General features: G+C 43.7%; 2 protein-coding genes and 1 pseudogene across 6 annotated transcripts in view; 2 read left to right on the forward strand and 1 right to left on the reverse strand.

Annotated features, from left to right (window-relative positions):
- Arsk (arylsulfatase family member K) overlaps positions 1 to 5,492 on the forward strand; it is a 46,858-nt gene extending 41,366 nt beyond the window's left edge. For all 3 annotated transcript variants that reach the window (XM_052743718.1, XM_052743721.1, XM_052743719.1), the window contains 2 exons: positions 2,166 to 2,390; positions 4,823 to 5,492. In XM_052743718.1, the coding sequence (XP_052599678.1) occupies positions 2,166 to 2,390; positions 4,823 to 5,142 (545 nt within the window). In that variant the 3' untranslated portion in view covers positions 5,143 to 5,492. The remainder of the gene's footprint in view (positions 1 to 2,165; positions 2,391 to 4,822) is intronic.
- Positions 5,493 to 7,785: 2,293 nt separating this feature from the next.
- LOC128113194 (trimeric intracellular cation channel type B-like) lies at positions 7,786 to 13,833 on the reverse strand (annotated as a pseudogene).
- Positions 13,772 to 15,505, forward strand: Gpr150 (G protein-coupled receptor 150). 3 transcript variants are annotated; one of them, XM_052743724.1, is made up of 3 exons: positions 13,772 to 14,838; positions 14,931 to 15,185; positions 15,353 to 15,505. In XM_052743724.1, exons 1-3 carry the CDS (start codon positions 13,884 to 13,886, stop codon positions 15,373 to 15,375), a joined length of 1,233 nt encoding a protein of 410 aa, XP_052599684.1. In that variant the 5' UTR covers positions 13,772 to 13,883; the 3' UTR covers positions 15,376 to 15,505. The 3 variants fall into 3 exon arrangements, with proteins under 3 accessions (XP_052599684.1, XP_052599682.1, XP_052599683.1); XM_052743722.1 differs by having other exon boundaries at positions 13,772 to 15,185; XM_052743723.1 differs by having other exon boundaries at positions 14,931 to 15,505.
- The last annotated feature ends 2,150 nt before the right edge of the window (positions 15,506 to 17,655 follow it).

Genomic DNA, 17,655 nt, shown 5'->3' on the forward strand with positions numbered 1-17,655 from the left:
CCAGTTTCTGGCTATTATAAATAAAGCTGCTATGAACATAGTTGAGCAAATGTGGTTATCCTTTGGGTATATGTCTAGGAGTGGTATAGCTGGATCTTGAGGGGATCAATTCCCAATTTTCTGACAAACTGCCATATTGATTTCTAAAGTGGCTGATCAAGTTTACACTCCCACCAGCAATAGAGGAATGTTCCCCTTGCTCCACATCATCTCCAGCATGAACTGTTGCTTGTGTTTTTAATCTTAGCCATTCTCACAGGTATAAGATGGAATCTCAGAGTCGTTTTGTTTTGCATTTTCCTCATGGCTAAGGATGTTAAACATTTCTCTGAGTTTTTCTCAGCCATTTGAGATTCTTCTGTTGAGAATTCTCTGTTTATATCTATACCTCACTTTTAATTGGATTACTTGGTTTTTTTGATGTCTAGTTTCTTGAGTTTTTTATATATTTTGGAGATCAGTCCTCTGTCAGATTTGTAGTTGGTGAAAATCTTTTCCCATTCTGCAGGCTGCTGTTTTGTCCTGTTGACTGTTGATGGTGTCCCTTGCCTTACAGAGTTTTTCAGTTTCATAAGGTCCCATTTGGTTGGTTTTGGGTTTTTTTTTTTGTTTGTTTTGTTTTTTTAATTTTTCGAGACAAGGTTTCTCTGTGTTAACAGTCCTAGCTATCCTGGAACTTGCTTTGTAGATCAGGCTGGCCTTAAACTCACAGAGATCCACCTGCTTCAGCCTCCCAAGTGCTGGGATTAAAGGCGTGGTCCATTTGTTAATGGTTGATCTTAGTGCCTGTGCTATTGGTCTGTTCTTCAGGAAGTGTTCTCCTGTGCCAACGCATTCAAGGCTATTCCCCACTTTTTCTTCTTATGAGGTTCAGTTTATCTGGTTTTATATTGAGGTCTTTGATCTACTTGAACTTGAGTTTTGTACAAGGTGATAGATACGAATCTATTTGCAATCTTCTGACATCCAGTTAGACCAGCACCATTTGTTGAAGATGCTTTCTTTTTTTCTATTGTATATTTCTGGCTTCTTTATCAAAAATCAGGTTTCCATAGGTATGTGGATTTACATCTGGGTCTTCAGTTCAATTCCGTTGATCGATACGTCTGTTTTGTGCTAATACAATTTGGTGGGTTTTTTTTAAAGATTTATTTATTTATTATGTATACAGCATGTATGACTGCAGGCCAGAAGAGGGCACCAGATCTCATTACAGGTGGTTGTGAGCCACCATGTGGTTGCTGGGAATTGAACTCAGGACATCTAGAAGAGCAGCCAGTGCTCTTAACCTCTGAGCCATCTCTCCAGTTCACAATTTGGTTTTTACTAACATTCTCTTTAAGATCCGTGTTTGAAATGCATCCTTTTTTAAACTGATTTATTTCATGTGTTCTTATTCTGAGTATTTGACAGGTGAAAAATAATCATCAAGGCACTTCAGAGCACAGGATGTACCATGTACCACTTTTGAGTTCTTAAGACACATCAACAATAAAATTTTGTCTACAATAAATTACCTGGTAGTGTTTAACTTCTGTAATCTTTTGCTACTACTAACCCCTCTTTGTGTCGGCCTTGTCCTTATCCTATAAGATAAACCTAGAGAAACCACTGTTCAGAAAACAAAGGACTGGTAATATCAAGTAATTTTGATGGAGGGCCCTAATGTGTCAGGCACTGTTCTCAAATTTAAGTAAGTTAGCTAGTTTTCACCAAAAATGAACATTTGAGATGGAAGTGTTCTTATTATGCCTCTCTTACAAATGAGGAAACATGGGGCTGGAGAGATAACTCAGTGGTTAAGAGCACTGGCTGCTTTTCCAGAGGACCCAAGTTCAATTCCCAGCACCCACATGACAGCTCACAACTGTCTATTACTCCAACACCCTCACACAGACAAATGTGCAGGCAAAACACCAATGCACATAAAATAAAAATAAATAAATAAAATATTTTTTAAAAGAAAGAATGAGGAACAGTCAGAGAACTTACTAACTCACTCAAGGTAACATGATTGACAGCGTGAGCACTTCAGCCTAGGCAGTGAGGTTACAGAATCCGTATATGATACCTAGTTTGCAACCCTTGGTGATGGGAAAGTAGAGATGCTGTTTTGAGATAATTCCAATGAATTAGTAAAGAAGCGTTTTACTTTTGTTCCAAAGATATTGCTGGGCTTGCTCTGCCTCAGACCCTCAGTGGGTACTCTTTGTTGGGGCTGTCATCAGAGACTTCTGCAAATGAGCAGACATTCAAAATCCACCGTCCGCCTTGGATTCTAAGTGAATTCCATGGATGCAACGTGAACGCCTCCACCTACATGCTACGAACCGGCCAGTGGAAGTATATCGCCTACTCTGACGGTGCTTCCGTGCAGTCCCAACTCTTTGGTAAGCTTCTTGATGCATTCTAAGTGGAGTGAGCTGATCTACATCACGTGATCAAGAGAGTTGTTATTAAAATAAATGAATACCTCTTGCTTCTCATACTGGGACAAGCTACAATAGGTCACCCCAGTCTCATGGTTTAGAGTTTAGATCTAGTCTCTTTATAAAAGCCACATGTCCTCTCTATTGACTGCTGATGGTAAAGGACATTTGCTGGTGTGAGTTATCAGTGTTCACTAATGAAAGAGGCGCAGCTGCCTCACACATCAGCACCTGGAACTGGAGGCAGCACACTGTGGCCTGGTGTCCAGATCTCATTCAACCATTGTTTCCTGGCAAGATCTTCCAGTGTTTGTTCTTTTTCTCCATCATCAGTCAACACCATCTCATCACACCTAAGTTTCATCAATTCTGTGATCAATGCCTTGCTCTTGGGGAGTCTGTCCATTCTACATCCATTCTTTAATGTTTCTCAAGGCCTGTGAGAGCATATCATTCTCTTTGCTTTGCTGAGAAGGAAATGGGGTCCCAGAAAGTGCGACAGCTGTTCAGGGCCTCAGAACTAGGAAGTCATAAAACTAAATGTTCAGCATGGGTCTCAGGACAAACCCCACAGCTCCTTCCACCCTGTGAAAATGCCTTCTAGCGTCACTCTCTGTGAATTCATTTTTAAACAGCATTTTTTGATTTAGAGTTTTTCTTCCCCTATTTTATTTATTATCATTATCATTATTATTATTTTTATTATCATTATTATCATTATTTGGTTTTTTTGAGACAAGGTTTTCTGTGTAAACCCCAGGCTGGCCTGGAACTCACTTTATAGACTAGGCTGACCTCAAACTCACAGAGATCCACCTGCCTCTACCTCCCCAGTGCTGGGATTGAAGGCATGCACCACCCCTGTCTAGCTAGAGTTTTTCTTATATTTTATCCCCATGCTGTACATAAAATAGGTGTCAAGGCCATTGTTAATATTTATTCATAAGTTTCCATCCTAGTTACAAATATTGGAATTATTAACTGGAAATAATTGTTTAGGGTCCAAACGACTAACTTCCTTAAGTTTAAGAACAGGGATTCCTAGCTTCCAACAGAGCAACTCACGTACCTTCATAGACATTGTTAAATGAAGTCCACAGAGCTCCTACACCAGGCCCAGTAAACCTAACCAAATCAGAAGAGAGTCACTGGACCCATTGCCATGTAATCAAGCAGTCATGCACAACAAGTAATCCGAGGGCCTCATTTTAGCAGCTCTATGATGAGGCACCCCCTTCTGTTTTGACCATCGATGGAAAGTGATATTGCATCTGCTGTCTGTTCCTGGTTTCTGATTTCTTCATCCTCCCCCTCAGCTCATCAGAGCACTGTGTCTGTTTTTAAGTGGATACTGTCCAGTTAATGAATTACTAAGGAAAATGCATTTACATCTTACAGTTGTTGAAACAACTTTACAACACATTCTGCAAAAGGCAAATGTGACTGAAGGGCCAGTAGGTGCACCAACCATGACAGTACTCTCTAGCATGTATTCATGGACCATTCTTTCCTCAAGAGGTGCCTCTTTAGTCCACTGGCAAAGTTACATGTGCCTTCAGGCACCTCCTGGGCAGTGAACCCACATAGACCCACAGAAATTTTTCCTGTATGTAGAGTTTTCCTTCCTCTCTGGTCAATGCCTATAAGTCTTTGACTTGCTGTTTTTCCAGTAAGAGTGGTATTCTAAGATGAATCCTCTGTCTTCCCATCTCATGTAAAAAGAACATATGTGGATCTGGAGTATTTGCCATTATTTCTCACTGGTACTGTTTGAGAAAAGTGCTTATTTCCATGGCTGTTTGCTCAAATGGACAGTACTGGTTAGTGTAATTTTCAGAACTCCCAGCAATAAGATGCTTAAAAAAAAAAAGATTTAGTCAAAAATGAACATGGTTTATTGTATGAGGAATTGTTATAGCTGAGAAGTGTGAGATGGTTATAATTGGGGCATTTATAAGCATGCCTATGTGTCAAATCAAGAAACAGGAAACAGGAAAAATTCTAAGCCAGCTTGCTAATTATGAGGATTGGGCTGTTTCTGGCATCAAAGAACACATAAGAAAAAAAAAAAAAACAATATGGTAGGATGGTGACGGGAAGATATTTGGTCATTCATTAACACAAGTGCTTCGAGTTTAGTGTTAATCCATAGCCATTCCTTGCTTCATGATCATTGACCTAAGATGGCTGTGAGTCATTTTGGGATGTAATGTTAGGGGAATACGGTTGAGTATGTGGTATGCTGCTGATTGAAAGGTCACTGTGCCATGTAAATGCATACTGCCCATCTTACACTAAGAATGGAAAAGGAAAATAAATCCTGTACTTATCTGTCACAATGATATCCTAAAAAACAATTTTAACACATAACTATTCCATTTCTTTTCTTTCAGATCTTTCCTCAGATCCAGATGAGCTAACAAATATTGCTACAGAATTTCCAGAAATTACTTATTCTTTGGACCAGAAGCTTCGTTCTATTATAAACTACCCTAAAGTGTCTGCTTCTGTCCATCAGTACAATAGAGAGCAGTTTATCATGTGGAAACAGAGCGTAGGGCAAAATTACTCAGCTGTTATAGCCCACCTTAGGTGGCATCAGGATTGGCAGAAAGAACCATGGAAGTATGAGAAGGCCATCCACCAGTGGCTCACAGCCCACTCTTCTCCAAGAGCTGTAGACGACAACAAAACTTTGTCAAGATATATATGAATGTGTTGATAAGTATTAAACTGAAACAGCCTTAGTAATTGCTAATTTTACTTTCTTTTAAAATAACGTATTATATCTTAAGTGCCAATGATTACAGAACTACATATTTACAAAACTCGTTACTACTAAGACCTTATTGTTGCAGACCTCTGACGGTTCAATAGCAGAAGTATTTAAAGGAGAGGAGCACGCATTCTTGTTGTTTTTTTGGATAATATAGAATATGAAATATTTTAACAACTATTGGTTATTACTTATGAATCATGATGTTTCATAACTTACTTATTTTTTATGTAATTTTTGAATATATTTGATGTGTTAGAACTATTAAATGGGACACAGACTCTGGACATAGCTGGTTTTATTTCCTTTGTTTAAAAAAAAATGTGCAAAAGGTAAAGCTTCAAAAGGTAGAACATGAAACTCCTTCCTTTCCCATTCAGCTCCCTCCAAAGGCAACTACAACCACAGTGTTAGTATCCTTTTGTAGACAAGCTGTACATTTGCCACCACTGAAATGAATATTCTCTTTACACACAACATGCGGGCGTACACACAATTGGTAATATGCTATTATTATATATTATAAATATACACTATTTCTTTTTGCATATTGTACTCTGGCTTACTTATTTTTTATTGACAATTAAAATAGATGCTGAGAAGTGAAATTGCTGGGTCAAGAATCTATAGAATTTGCATAGATTTTCCCAAGTTGTTTCTGAAGAAGTTTTAATAATTGGCATTCTCATCAGAAATGCATGCCTGCCATCTCAGCCCAATAAATATCAAATATTTTACCTTTATTCATTGTGAGTACTGACTTTTTTTATAGATCCAATAGCCATTAGAATTTGCATCAGAATGACTTTCCCTATGTCTGTTATTGGCCGTTTTCTTTATTAGTTGTTAGCCTGCTTTTCCATTGCATGCATGCTTTAGATATTAGCCTTTTAAAAAATAAAAGGGGAAAAAAGGGCTGGAGAGATTGATCAGTGGTTAGAGCACTTGCTACTCAACTAGAGGACTCAAATTCAATTATTGGTGTCCACATGGTGCCTCACAACAGTCTGTAACTCCAGTTCAAGGAAGCCAATGTCCTTTTCTGGCCTTCAAGGACACCGGGCACACATGTAGTGCCCAGACATAAATGCAAGCAAAGCATCCATGCACATAAAATTTTAAAAATAATAAAAAAAATTTTTTTTAAATACTGGAAATATTTTCTTTGTAGTTTGTCTTTTGATATTGACCTGGAATTTTTTTACATGTAGAAATTTGTACTTTCTTGTAACATATTTACAAATCTTTGTACCAAATAAATATTATGATTTTTAAATTAAAACATTCTTTAAAATGTTTATGAGTCGGGCTGGAGAGATGGCTCAGAGGTTAAGAACACTGACTGTTCTTCCAGAGGTCCTGAGTTCAATTCCCAGCATCCACATGGTGGCTCACAACCACCTTTAATGAGATCTGGTGCCCTCTTCTGGCCTGCAGTCATACATGCTGTATACGTAATAAATAAATAAATCTTTAAAAAAAAAAAAAAAAATGTTTATGAGTCTTTGTTTTGTGGCTTTTGGGGTTTGTGTCCTATTTAGAATGTTCTTCTCTCTGATGTTCATAAACAGTTTTATTTTTAACCCTTAGATCTTTGATCCACAGAAATCCACAAAGATACCCACACAACAGACTGCTGGCAATGGTCGAGAGATAGCCCGAACTGACCTACTCTGGTGATGGGATGGCCAAACACCCTAATTGTCGTGCTAGAAACCTCATCCAACTACTGAGGGATCTGGATGCAGAGATCCACGGCTAGGCCCCGGGTGGAACTCCGGGAGTCCAATTAGCGAGAATGAGGAGGGTTTATATGAGCGAGAATTGTTGAGACCAAGGTTGGATAAAGCACAGGGACAAATAGCCAAATGAATGGAAACACATGAACTATGAACCAATGGCTGAGGAGCCCCCAACTTAATCAGGCCCTCTGAATAAGTGAGACAGTTGATTGGCTTGATCTGTTTGGGAGGCATCCAGGCAGTGGGACCGGGTCCTGTGCTCATTGCATGAGTTGGCTGTTTGAAACCTGGGGCCTATGCAGGATCGCTTGGCTCGGCCTGGGAGGAGGGGACTGGACCTACCTGGACTGAGTCTACCAGGTTGATCTCAGTCTGTGGGGAAGGCTTTGCCCTGGAGGAGATGGGAATGGGGGGTGGAGGGGGAGGTGAGGGGGACGGGAGGGGGGAGAGCAAGGGAATCCGTGGCTACTATGTAGAGCTGAATTGTATTGCAAAATAAAAAAAAAAAAAAAGAATATATTACATATTAAAGATCTAACTTTAGTTTCTTGGTGATGCTGTTTTCTTCAGTTTTATTTAATTGCTAAACTATTGACCTTTTGTTGTGTGAACTATATCTTCTCCACTTCATTATATAACATCTTAGGTTGAATTATCTTTTCTGTGGGGATATAAAAGATATTCTGTCCTTTATCTTTTCATCCACTGATTTGATTGTATCCAGGTCCCATTCACAAGTGTGTCCTTTCTGAGTGCTGTCTTCCTGCCAGACTGCCTTTGAATCTGGTGCCCTGTGCCTCACTGGACTCGTCTCTTTCTGCCCCAGGTACGCTTGCTTAATTTTTCCGTACAAATTTGGACTATTTTCTAGTTATCAAAATGGAAAATCCTTTTTTTTTTCTTTTTCTTTTCTTTCATTTTTTTTAAGGGGGATTCGGTTTCAGCACAGGGTTTCTCTGTGTAGCCCTGGCTGTCCTGGAACTCACTCTGTAGACCAGGCTGGCCTCTAACTCAGAAATCTGCCTGCCTCTGCCTCCCAAGTGCTGGGATCAAAGGTGTGCGCCACCTTGCCCAGCTGCCTAGTAAATTCTTAATGCTGACTGTGTCTTGGAGGGCCTGAGGTCCTTTTAAAAGAAGTCGTTAAATTTGTAGCCTAATTTAGAAAGAATTGAGTTCTTGATGACAGTCATTCTGAAGCACATAGTCTACTTTTTCTCTTTGTTTACATATTTGCATAGAGGCCAACCTGGGCTACATGAGACCTTGTCTGAAAAGGGAAAGTACCACCATTCACGAAGACACCTGGGCACTGCCTCTCTGTTACATTTGTAAAGCCTCTGGTCAGCAATCCCAGTGTGAAGCTGACATGAATTTATTCCTAGTTGTTACATTGTTTATTCTGTTTGTTGTGGGGTATCTACCAGAGAAACTGCTCCGACATGGGTTTAAAGTAATAGAAAGTCTTTATTAGCTGGCCAATGACTACCCTGGGTGTTCAGAATCCCAGTGTAGCCAGGAGTCTTTCACAGGGTGAGCTTTTAAACACAAAAACCACACCCTGGGGTGACATTCTTCATTTAACAAGAACAGTCATCCAGAAGCAGAACTACTGAAGCCAAAGAGCGAGGTTAGTGCATTTAGAGACTGTCCCAGAACAGTGGACTTGGATGGATTAGGTCTTTGTCTTCATCTTGGCCGGCAGTGCTGCAGGCACTCCCGGCATGGAGTCAGGTGTGCTGAGGTCTGAGCCTGTTGCAGTTTCTACTTCAGTGGACCTTCCTCTATGTTATTCTTTTTTTGTCTGTGCAGACTCTTTGTTGTGTATTGAACCCCTTTACTCTTTGCAATAGCTTTTCCTTTTTTAATTTAAATTTTGTTGTTATTTATTATTATTTTTTGCAGGTGTGTCTAAGATTTGTGGACGTGTGTGGAGGCCAGAACACAGCATTGTATGGTAGGTTCTGTCCTCACTTTTACATGGAGTATAGAGATGGATCTCCATTGTAAGGCTTTCACAGGAAACACTTCTCGACCCACTGACCACTCCGCAGCCTTACGGCATCTTCTCAGTTGATACCTTATGTTTTCCAAGTAAAGGGCTTATCTGCAAACAATTTTTTTACATAACAAATACTTTTTCAAACTATATGAAAGCTTTCTTCATAGCCTTCTCCTTTATTTTACTTGTTCAGTGGGTTCATATTAGCTTATATTTGTAGTCATTTATAAATTTCCGAGACATTCCACTTAATACATGTCTATTTTATATTCACAAACTCAAATGAAAATATACCTTAATATGATCTCAAAAATATCTTAAGATGACGTTAAGGTTCAATAAAAGTACATAGAATCTACCTCCCATTGTCTCCTGGTTAAGTCTAAAAAGCAACAAAACAAAACAAACAAAAAAATTAGCCGGGCGGTGGTGGTGCACGCCTTTAATCCCAACACTCGGGAGGCAGGGGCAGGAGGATCTCTGAGTTCGAGGCCAGCCTGGGCTACAGAGTGAGTTCCAGGACAGGCTCCAAAGCTACGCAGAGAAACCCTGTCTTGAAAAACAAAAACAAAAAAGACTAAAAAGCACCTACTAGCTCATATGTAGGTGTGCATACTAATTACATGAAAACAATAGAACAGTGAATGGCTTAGAGACTTAAGCTCCTCCCTGGAAGTGCAATTCACCTCATTCTCCTCAGACCCTCCAAGACAGCATTAAAACTTTACCAAGCAGCTGTGTATGGTGGTGTACACCTTTGATCCCAGCATTTAGCAGGCAAACTCAGGCACATCTCCAACTTTGAGGCTGTCCTGCTCTACAGAGGTAATTCCAGGACAGTCAGCACTGCACAGGGAAACCCCGTCTCAAAGAAAAAAGAAAGCAGAAGAGAATTACCAAGTTCCCACAGTGATTTAAGCATATTAAACATAGGATCATAATAATTAGGCATAATTTTATGCATATGGTATTTTGCTTGCTTGTATCCCTGGTGCCCTTGGACAGACAGAAGTCAGCCTTAGATCCCCTGGAACTGGAGTAACAGACAGTTGTGAGCTGCCATATTAATGCTAGGAATTGAACTTGGGTCCTCTGGAAGAGTAGATAGCCAGTGCTCTTAACTACCAAGCCATCTCTCTAGCCTAGCCCTTACAATTAAAGGACTAATTTCAATATTTTTATTTTATTTATGAATTGTTTTAGAATATTATTTTACGGTATGTTAGTTTTGTTTATGTTGCATTTGTTTAACTCTAGGAAGCTGTGTTACTGTGCCTGTCTAAAACACCTGATGGTTTAATAAAGAAATGAATGTCCAATAGCAAGGCAGGAGAAAGGATAGGCGGAGCTGGCAGGCAGAGTATATATAGAAGAAATCTGGGAGGAGAGATTTAGGAGCCAGAGAAGGAGGGGGACTTCAGGGACCAGCCACCCAGCCACCCAGCCACCCAGCTACACTGCAAGCCAGGGAGTAAGAGTGAGGTTTACAGAAGTAAGAGAACGGGAAAGGCCCAGAGCAAAAAGACAGATGGGATACGTAAAGCTGGTTAGAAACAAGCCAAGCTAAGGCCAGGCATTCATAATTAAGAATGAGCCTCTGTGTGATTTATTTGGGAGCTTGATGGTGGGCCCCCAAAAAAGAGCCCCAAAACAACAACAACAATGTGTGTGTGTGTGTGTGTGAGTGTGTGTAAAGCATGTGGAGATCAGAGGACAACCTGTGGAGTCAATTCTCTACTTTGACCACAAAGGTCCCCAAAGATGAAACTCAGGTCACCAGGCTTGATGGTGAACACCTTTACCATTCTGGCAGTATTGAATTTTCAGGTCAATTTAATTAAAAATGGAATCAGCACAAAAATTTAAAAAAAAAAACAACTTTAGAATCAAGACAATTATCTAATGTCAGAATCTGAGAGGATTCGACAGTAATTCTATGCTGAACTGGAATAACATTGGGCCTTCCCTTTTCTTTCTTTTTTTCTTCATTGAGACAGGACCTCACTGTATAGCTCTTGCTGGCCTGGACCTCACTATGTAGTCCAGGCTGGCCCCAGATTCACAAGTTCCTGATGTGTGCCTTAGCACCACCTGGAGCCTCTGGCAGGCTCGGAAGTTGACATACCACTGGAAAGCGGTTTTGCTTCACTTTCCTTTACACATGATGAAAACTGCTGCTGCCAGCCAAACAGCATCTGACTCAAGGTACCCTCAAAGGGAGCAAGAGTCATGGCAGAATCCTTTGTCACCATGGTTACCTTTATAGTCACAAGAAAGATGGTGTGAAGGAACGTGAGATTATGCTTGGTCTGCTGGATTGTAAAGATAGTGACCCGGCAAGGTTACCTTGAAGGGAAGGACATCTCCAGCCGTTCATCAGTCTCGTTTCCAGTCTCCTTTTAGCAACTGTTCATGAGTTGGGACGACAGCACCACCCACACCATGGGCCCATCCAAAAGCTTTCATAACTATCTAGCCACTTCTGTGATAGCTGTGAGCATGTGTGATCCCACCTACTTTTTCCAAGTTCTGATCATGTCTTTGATTCTACAGCCAGGAGTCAAACAGGTAGAAATGAATAGCCCTGGGAAACTAGGTCACATGGGCAAAAAATACAATATACCAGATTAAAGGTGCCAGTAAAATAGTATGGTCTGTAAGAAACCTCAATGGAGGTTCTGCAAGTAGTGTACAGGATAAAAATCCTCCACCAAAGCAATGGAGCATGGCACTCGACAGTTGGACAGGGAATTATTCCATGTTGCTGCCACCCCTTTTATGAGGCCCTAGGTCCAATTTCCAGCACTTCCTGTCCCCACAAATGACCAAATGGATGCCATGCATGAACTAATACCCTGGCCGCTGCTTCAGTACCGTCAGATAGTAGGTGATGTCAAAAAAGAGGAACACAGATAAAGGGGAGAAGGTCAGTCAGCTTGTCCCCTGCGTACTCCATGAGCACAGCCTGAGCAGCTGTGGCCGCCGTTTTCACTGGAAAACAACTGTTGTTTATTTTAATCAATATTTTTCAAGTCTTTCTAAAGTTCCGTGGAATGCACTTTCAGTGGTAGATTTTGCTTTGTAATTTCTGAGAACAGTCCCATAAACAGTAGAATTACATTGGGAAATATTGAACTCTCATTTGTAGGAGAGTCATTGGCTGCTCAGAAGAAAGGATTGGACCATGTGGTATAGAAATGCCTTGGACATGAAGATCAATCAGGACTGAAATTCTCCACTCTTGTACTTCTTCCTTCAATGTTCCTGCAAAGACGTCAACATCCACACACCCTCGGGTCTGACTGGGGCTCCTCCAGATGAAACCAGTACCAATGGAAAAGGCATCTTATGAGATAGATTTATAGTCAAGACCAGAACTCTGCTCAAAGTTATCTGACATGCAGTCTATAGTCACCAATTCATCCGCTGAACACATAGTTACTGATATCTGCCAGATGTCTAGTCCAGCATGAGGCGTTGGGTGTATGACAATGACAAATGTCTCCAGTCAAGTAATAGACTTGGGGAAGTGAGATCCCTACAGCAACCAGCAGGATGATATGCATCCTACCAAGCCCTCCTAACTCCTGCATCTGCAAGTTGCAAACATTACTTCAGCCTGGGAAGCAGCAGACACCCACACCTCCCTGGCCCAAGACCAGGAAGTACAAGAAATCCTGCTTTCACCGTGATTAATGAGATGGGTGCACAAAAGACCCAACAATGCTTCCAGGGGAAAACTGAAATGTGTTTGTGAAGCAGGGCTAAAAGTGGCAGCATTAAATCTAAGCCATTTCCTGTGAGCTGGATTTCTTTTTTAAAAATTGGCCGCCGTATCATTTTCTTAGTCACCTTTTCTCTAGGCTTATTGGAGGCGTAGTCCCTCCTAGCAACCTCCCATCTGCTGGAAAGCAGAATCAGGAGAAAGGAGCCTTGACACATCCCTCACTGATGGAAATACTGGGGGACTCAATACACGAACCACCATTCGTACAAAAAACCTATTAGAGTCCTCTTCAGACTAACAAAATGAGCTGTGCATCCCTAGAGGAGAACAGCTGTTATCCCCTGCTTCTAGTAACGGGAGTATTGGAAAGCGTCTGCAAACCTCTTCCTAATTGCCAGGCAACAGTACGCCCTTAATTCTCTCCAGTTAAACCATTCTCGCTGCAGGCAAAGAAAGATAAGACCCTATCAGAGTCACCTGGTGACTCTGCTCAAGAAGCTAGTGCTGTTAGGAGCCCGGTGTAGCTCTGTGGCAGACTGCACTCCGCGCTGGCGCCCAGCGGGATAGGGAGTGGGGAAAATGGGGAACCCTGCTGAGTTTCTCGTGTCCCCGTGTTTCTCTGACTAGTGAGGACCTGTGGCAGTACAAAATGTTTTTCTTTGTTTTTTAATCAAAAATAGTATTTGTATTTTTTTTTCCTGTTATCAATTACGACATTTATTGATGGGGGGCGTACAATCTCAGTCAGAAGCTTACTATCTTATGTATTGCTTCTGGGTTAATATTAATCAGTCTTCGCAGAGGGTCACATACACAACTTTCTCTCTGGCTGTACGTTACAGGGCAAGGTTTCCAGAGCCCTGTGGTCCACCAATCCCGCGGGGGGTGGGGGGGGGTCATGCATTAGAAGAAGCTTTGCTGGGATTGGAGGAGGGGGTGAAATGTTGAGAAGGTGGAGAATAGGGATCATGTGTGTTTCTCGAATGTACAACCCACATTTGAGTGACAAATGACGAAGACAACCTATAAAAACAACTAAGCACAAATCCACCCGAATCCATCTCGCCCCGGATGCGTGTGCTTTTTTCAACTAACTTTGAGAAGTCACAGAGACCCGGCGGTGCGGCCTGTGCCACCTCACCTCGCCTCCACTTTGGCATTTCAAGCAAGTACCGCCCTCAGAGGTTCCTCTCTTTCCTCCGGACTAAGGATGGAGGCTCCCTTCAGCCCCTCCGTTCTGCCTCCCGCGCCCAACCTCTCCTTATCCATTCTGCCGAGCTGGAGTCTCAACCTGACTTCGGGGCAGGCGACCTCTGTCCCGGGGCCGCAGCCGCCGCCACGCAGGCCACCCAGCCACCCCATCCACCTGGTCTTCATGGGAATCATCCTGGTGACCGCGGTGGCGGGCAACACCACGGTGCTATGCCGCCTGTGCGGCGGCAGCAGCCGGCCCTGGCCAGGTCCCAAGCGTCGCAAGATGGACTTCCTGCTGGTGCAGCTGGCAGCGGCCGACCTGTACGCGTGCGGTGGCACGGCGTTGTCGCAGCTGGCTTGGGAGCTGCTAGGCGACCCGCGTCCGGCTCTGGGAGACCTGGCGTGCCGCTTCTCGCAGCTACTGCAGGCATCGGGGCGGGGCGCCTCCGCCCACCTGGTGGCGCTCATCGCCCTCGAGCGCCAGCTCGCTGTGCGCCGTCCGCAGGGCCCGCAGCTGCCCGCGCGCGCCCTGGCTGCCCTGGGCTGGCTGCTGGCGCTGCTGCTGGCACTGCCGCCGACCTTCGTGGTGCGCTGGGGCGCACCTCCACCTCCGGCCGCCAGCGCCTGGCCGGGCGAGCATCGCTGCGGGGGCATCTTCGCGCCCCTGCCGCGCTGGCACCTGCAGATCTACACTCTCTATGAAGCTATCGTGGGCTTCGCGGCGCCGGTCGCTATCATGGGTGTCTCTTGCGGCCACCTGTTGTGTGTGTGGTGGCAGCGCGGGTCTCAGGCTCCGGTGGCTGGGGCACCCTGGTCGGCCAGTCCGGCCCGAGCCCCCTTGCCCAGTGCACTGCCCCGCGCCAAAGTGCAGAGCCTGAAAATGAGCCTGTCGCTGGCACTGCTCTTCGTGGGCTGCGAGCTACCCTACTTCGCCGCCCGCTTGGCAGCCGCCTGGTCGTCGGAGCCCACGGGTGACTGGGAGGGAGAGGGCCTAGTGGTGGCGATGCGCGTCGTGGAGGCGGCCAACAGCGCTCTCAACCCTTTCGTCTACCTCTTCTTCCAGGCGGGCGACTGTGGGCTCTGGTGGCGGCTACGGAGGCGCCTGGGAGTTGTGTGCTGCGTGCGGGAGGCAGAAGCCGAGATCAACGAGGGGGCTGGGGACCACCAGGCGCTGCACCGCCACCGCTGGCCTCACCCCCACTATCACCACGCCCGGAGGGAGGAGCGGGACAAGGGCTACCTGCGCCCGCCCCCGCCGCGCCCCAGACCGCTGTCCTGCTCCTGCGAAAGTCCCTTCTAGGAGCTGCTGCAGAGACAGGTTTGTCACCGTGGCGCAGTCTCCAAGCAGCCCAGGGCAGGGCGTAGGGGTCTGCCTAAATCACAAAGGATGAACTGTTTCCTGGAACCTCTGAAGCCCTGTCTGCTTTCGTATTTCTTTCTAATGAGGACATGCCTTTCACTTCCCCTTTGTTTTCTTCTCTCCAGTTCCTTTCGTATTGCCCATTTAAAGGAGACCAAACTTGGAAAGTTGTAAAAATCCACCCAAGTTCCAGAGTTATTATTTTTGCAATTCTCTTTTATATTCCCCATTGTGTTCTAGATAAGACCATTTATTTTAACTAAATTGCCAAATTTTCATTCGTCGCTGTGTTATGTTTTTAGTTATTCTGAATTGTGCTTAAGTCAAGTGCATCTTTGGGGAGCAGCAAATCTGCTGTTTCTTCCAAGAAGAAAATCCCCACAATGCTCTTCCTGGGGAGATTATGAGTTCTACTAGCAATGCTGTAGAAAAGTAATCACGCTGCCACTTCAGAAACAGAACATTTGAAAAACAACATTTCCCACGGCGCAGCTTGAACTTTTTTTTTTTTTAATATGGTAATGTGTTTTCTGGGAGGAAAATCGGTCTGGCTTTTGTTTCCAGTCTTAACTTCCACATCAATAAAAACTGAGTACAGGAGAAGAGCATAAAGCTTTCCCTTGGAAAGGCCAATCCTTTCCAAGGCAACCTTTATCCCACAGGACATGGCTATTGTGCCCACACCAGCTTCTAAGCCTGTCCACATCGAGCTTCTAAGGACAAAGTCTTGAGCAAACTAGACGAGGGAAATACTCAGGTGACAAATGACGTGAGAGAGTGGAACTCACTGTTTAAGTGTTAAGGAGATCTGCAGGCCAGCGCTCCAGCGCTGCCTGTGTAGGTGGAGACCCTGCCTGAAATCCTAGCACTCCCCAGCAGGAGCGTTGTCTAATTTGAGGCCAACATAGACTTTGTAATGAGTTCTAGAGTAGTCTGGACTACACTGTTAGACTGTCTGAAACAAAACAAAACAATGCCTAGCTTATTCATGTGGGTTGTTGAGAACAAAATCAGGGAACAGAGTTGATCCGTGACTGCATCCTCTTAACTGTCCTTGCTTCCGGGGGAAGTCGAAGCATTTATAAGCACTATACCCATGTACTTAGCAACGCCCTTCACCTGAGAACGGACAGCTTTCACACATCTTGGTTTCTTGTCAATAGCAAATGTGCCACTAAGAGGCAGTGGGGAAGTAACTGGATTCTGTTTTGTGCCTGGTTATATCTACATACTCCTATAACATGTGATACACAGAGGCACTCAATGCAGATTTGTTGCATAGCTTATCATGAGTCAGATATAGGTAGGTTACATAAAAGATAAACAAAGGAAATCTTTATTTAGTGTGGCTTGCATTCCTCCAGAATTCTTTTTCTTAGTGGATACACCAGTTTAGCCTACAGTAGGCTCTAACTGAATGATTTCGGGTCCTTTGTGCCACTTGGACATTTGGAGCCTGGGGGTTAGCATCATCTTCCCCCAAAGAGGCTAGTCTACCCAGCTGAGCACTGCCAAGAAATGACAGGTATGGGTCGCTACTCAAGGTGCATCCATCTCACTGGCTCAACCCAGCAAACACCCTAAGGTGTTTACTGTGAGAATCTAAGGGCTTCACCTAGCAAAAATGTGTCCTTGCATCAGCTCCTCATGGATTCAACATCATCTCCTCTACCCTCTTGCCCCCAGAGGGCTCTTGCTATAACCCAAAGAAATCTGTCCAAGACAGATCTGGACTAACTAATGCCCCAAAGCTGTCTTCACCTTCTTGGTGACCTGGGTAGGCACCTGCTGATAACCAGACAACCATTGTCTCATATGAGGACATGGATTCTTCTATCTAAACTTGGGGTGAATTTGGCTCTGAATGTTTGATTTTTAATCTTCAGCTCTTTTCCACTGGAGGTCAGCTATGAAAAGCATTTGGCAGTTTGGCCAAATTGACCCTTTAGTATATTTCTCAAGCCCCCTCTGAGCCTTAGTGCTCTGTCCAGAATGCTGGAAGTGAGAATGTTACTATAATCTTGCTCTGTCCTCCCTCAGTCTCCTAGTCATTGTGATCCATGCAAAAGAGTTCAAGTGAGACCCATGGTGTAGAGTAGAAGACAGAGTTTATAAACAAGGGAAAGTGTTCTAAAGATGTGAAAGTGGACAGAGAGACTACTGTGGAAGGAAACAAAGGATGAGAGTGAATAAGGGCCTGAGAAGCCATCGAGAAATGAAAAGCTCTCAAGAGGTGAGATTGAACAGTGGACAGAGAGATAATTGTGGAGGAAATCGTTCTCAAGGGGTGAGAGTGGACAGGAGACATGAAGACTCTTATATAATATTAGAAGGACCAGCCCTAATACTGTACTTCCCAGGGGCTCAGGAGAGAGAACTACCAACAGCGAGGACTGTTTTCAGGAAATAGAATCTCAGCTCTTAGTCC

The sequence above is a fragment of the Peromyscus californicus genome, unplaced genomic scaffold, assembly GCF_007827085.1.
Source record: "Peromyscus californicus insignis strain IS unplaced genomic scaffold, ASM782708v3 Scaffold_18__1_contigs__length_77618521, whole genome shotgun sequence".
Classification (NCBI taxonomy): Eukaryota; Metazoa; Chordata; class Mammalia; order Rodentia; family Cricetidae; genus Peromyscus; species Peromyscus californicus.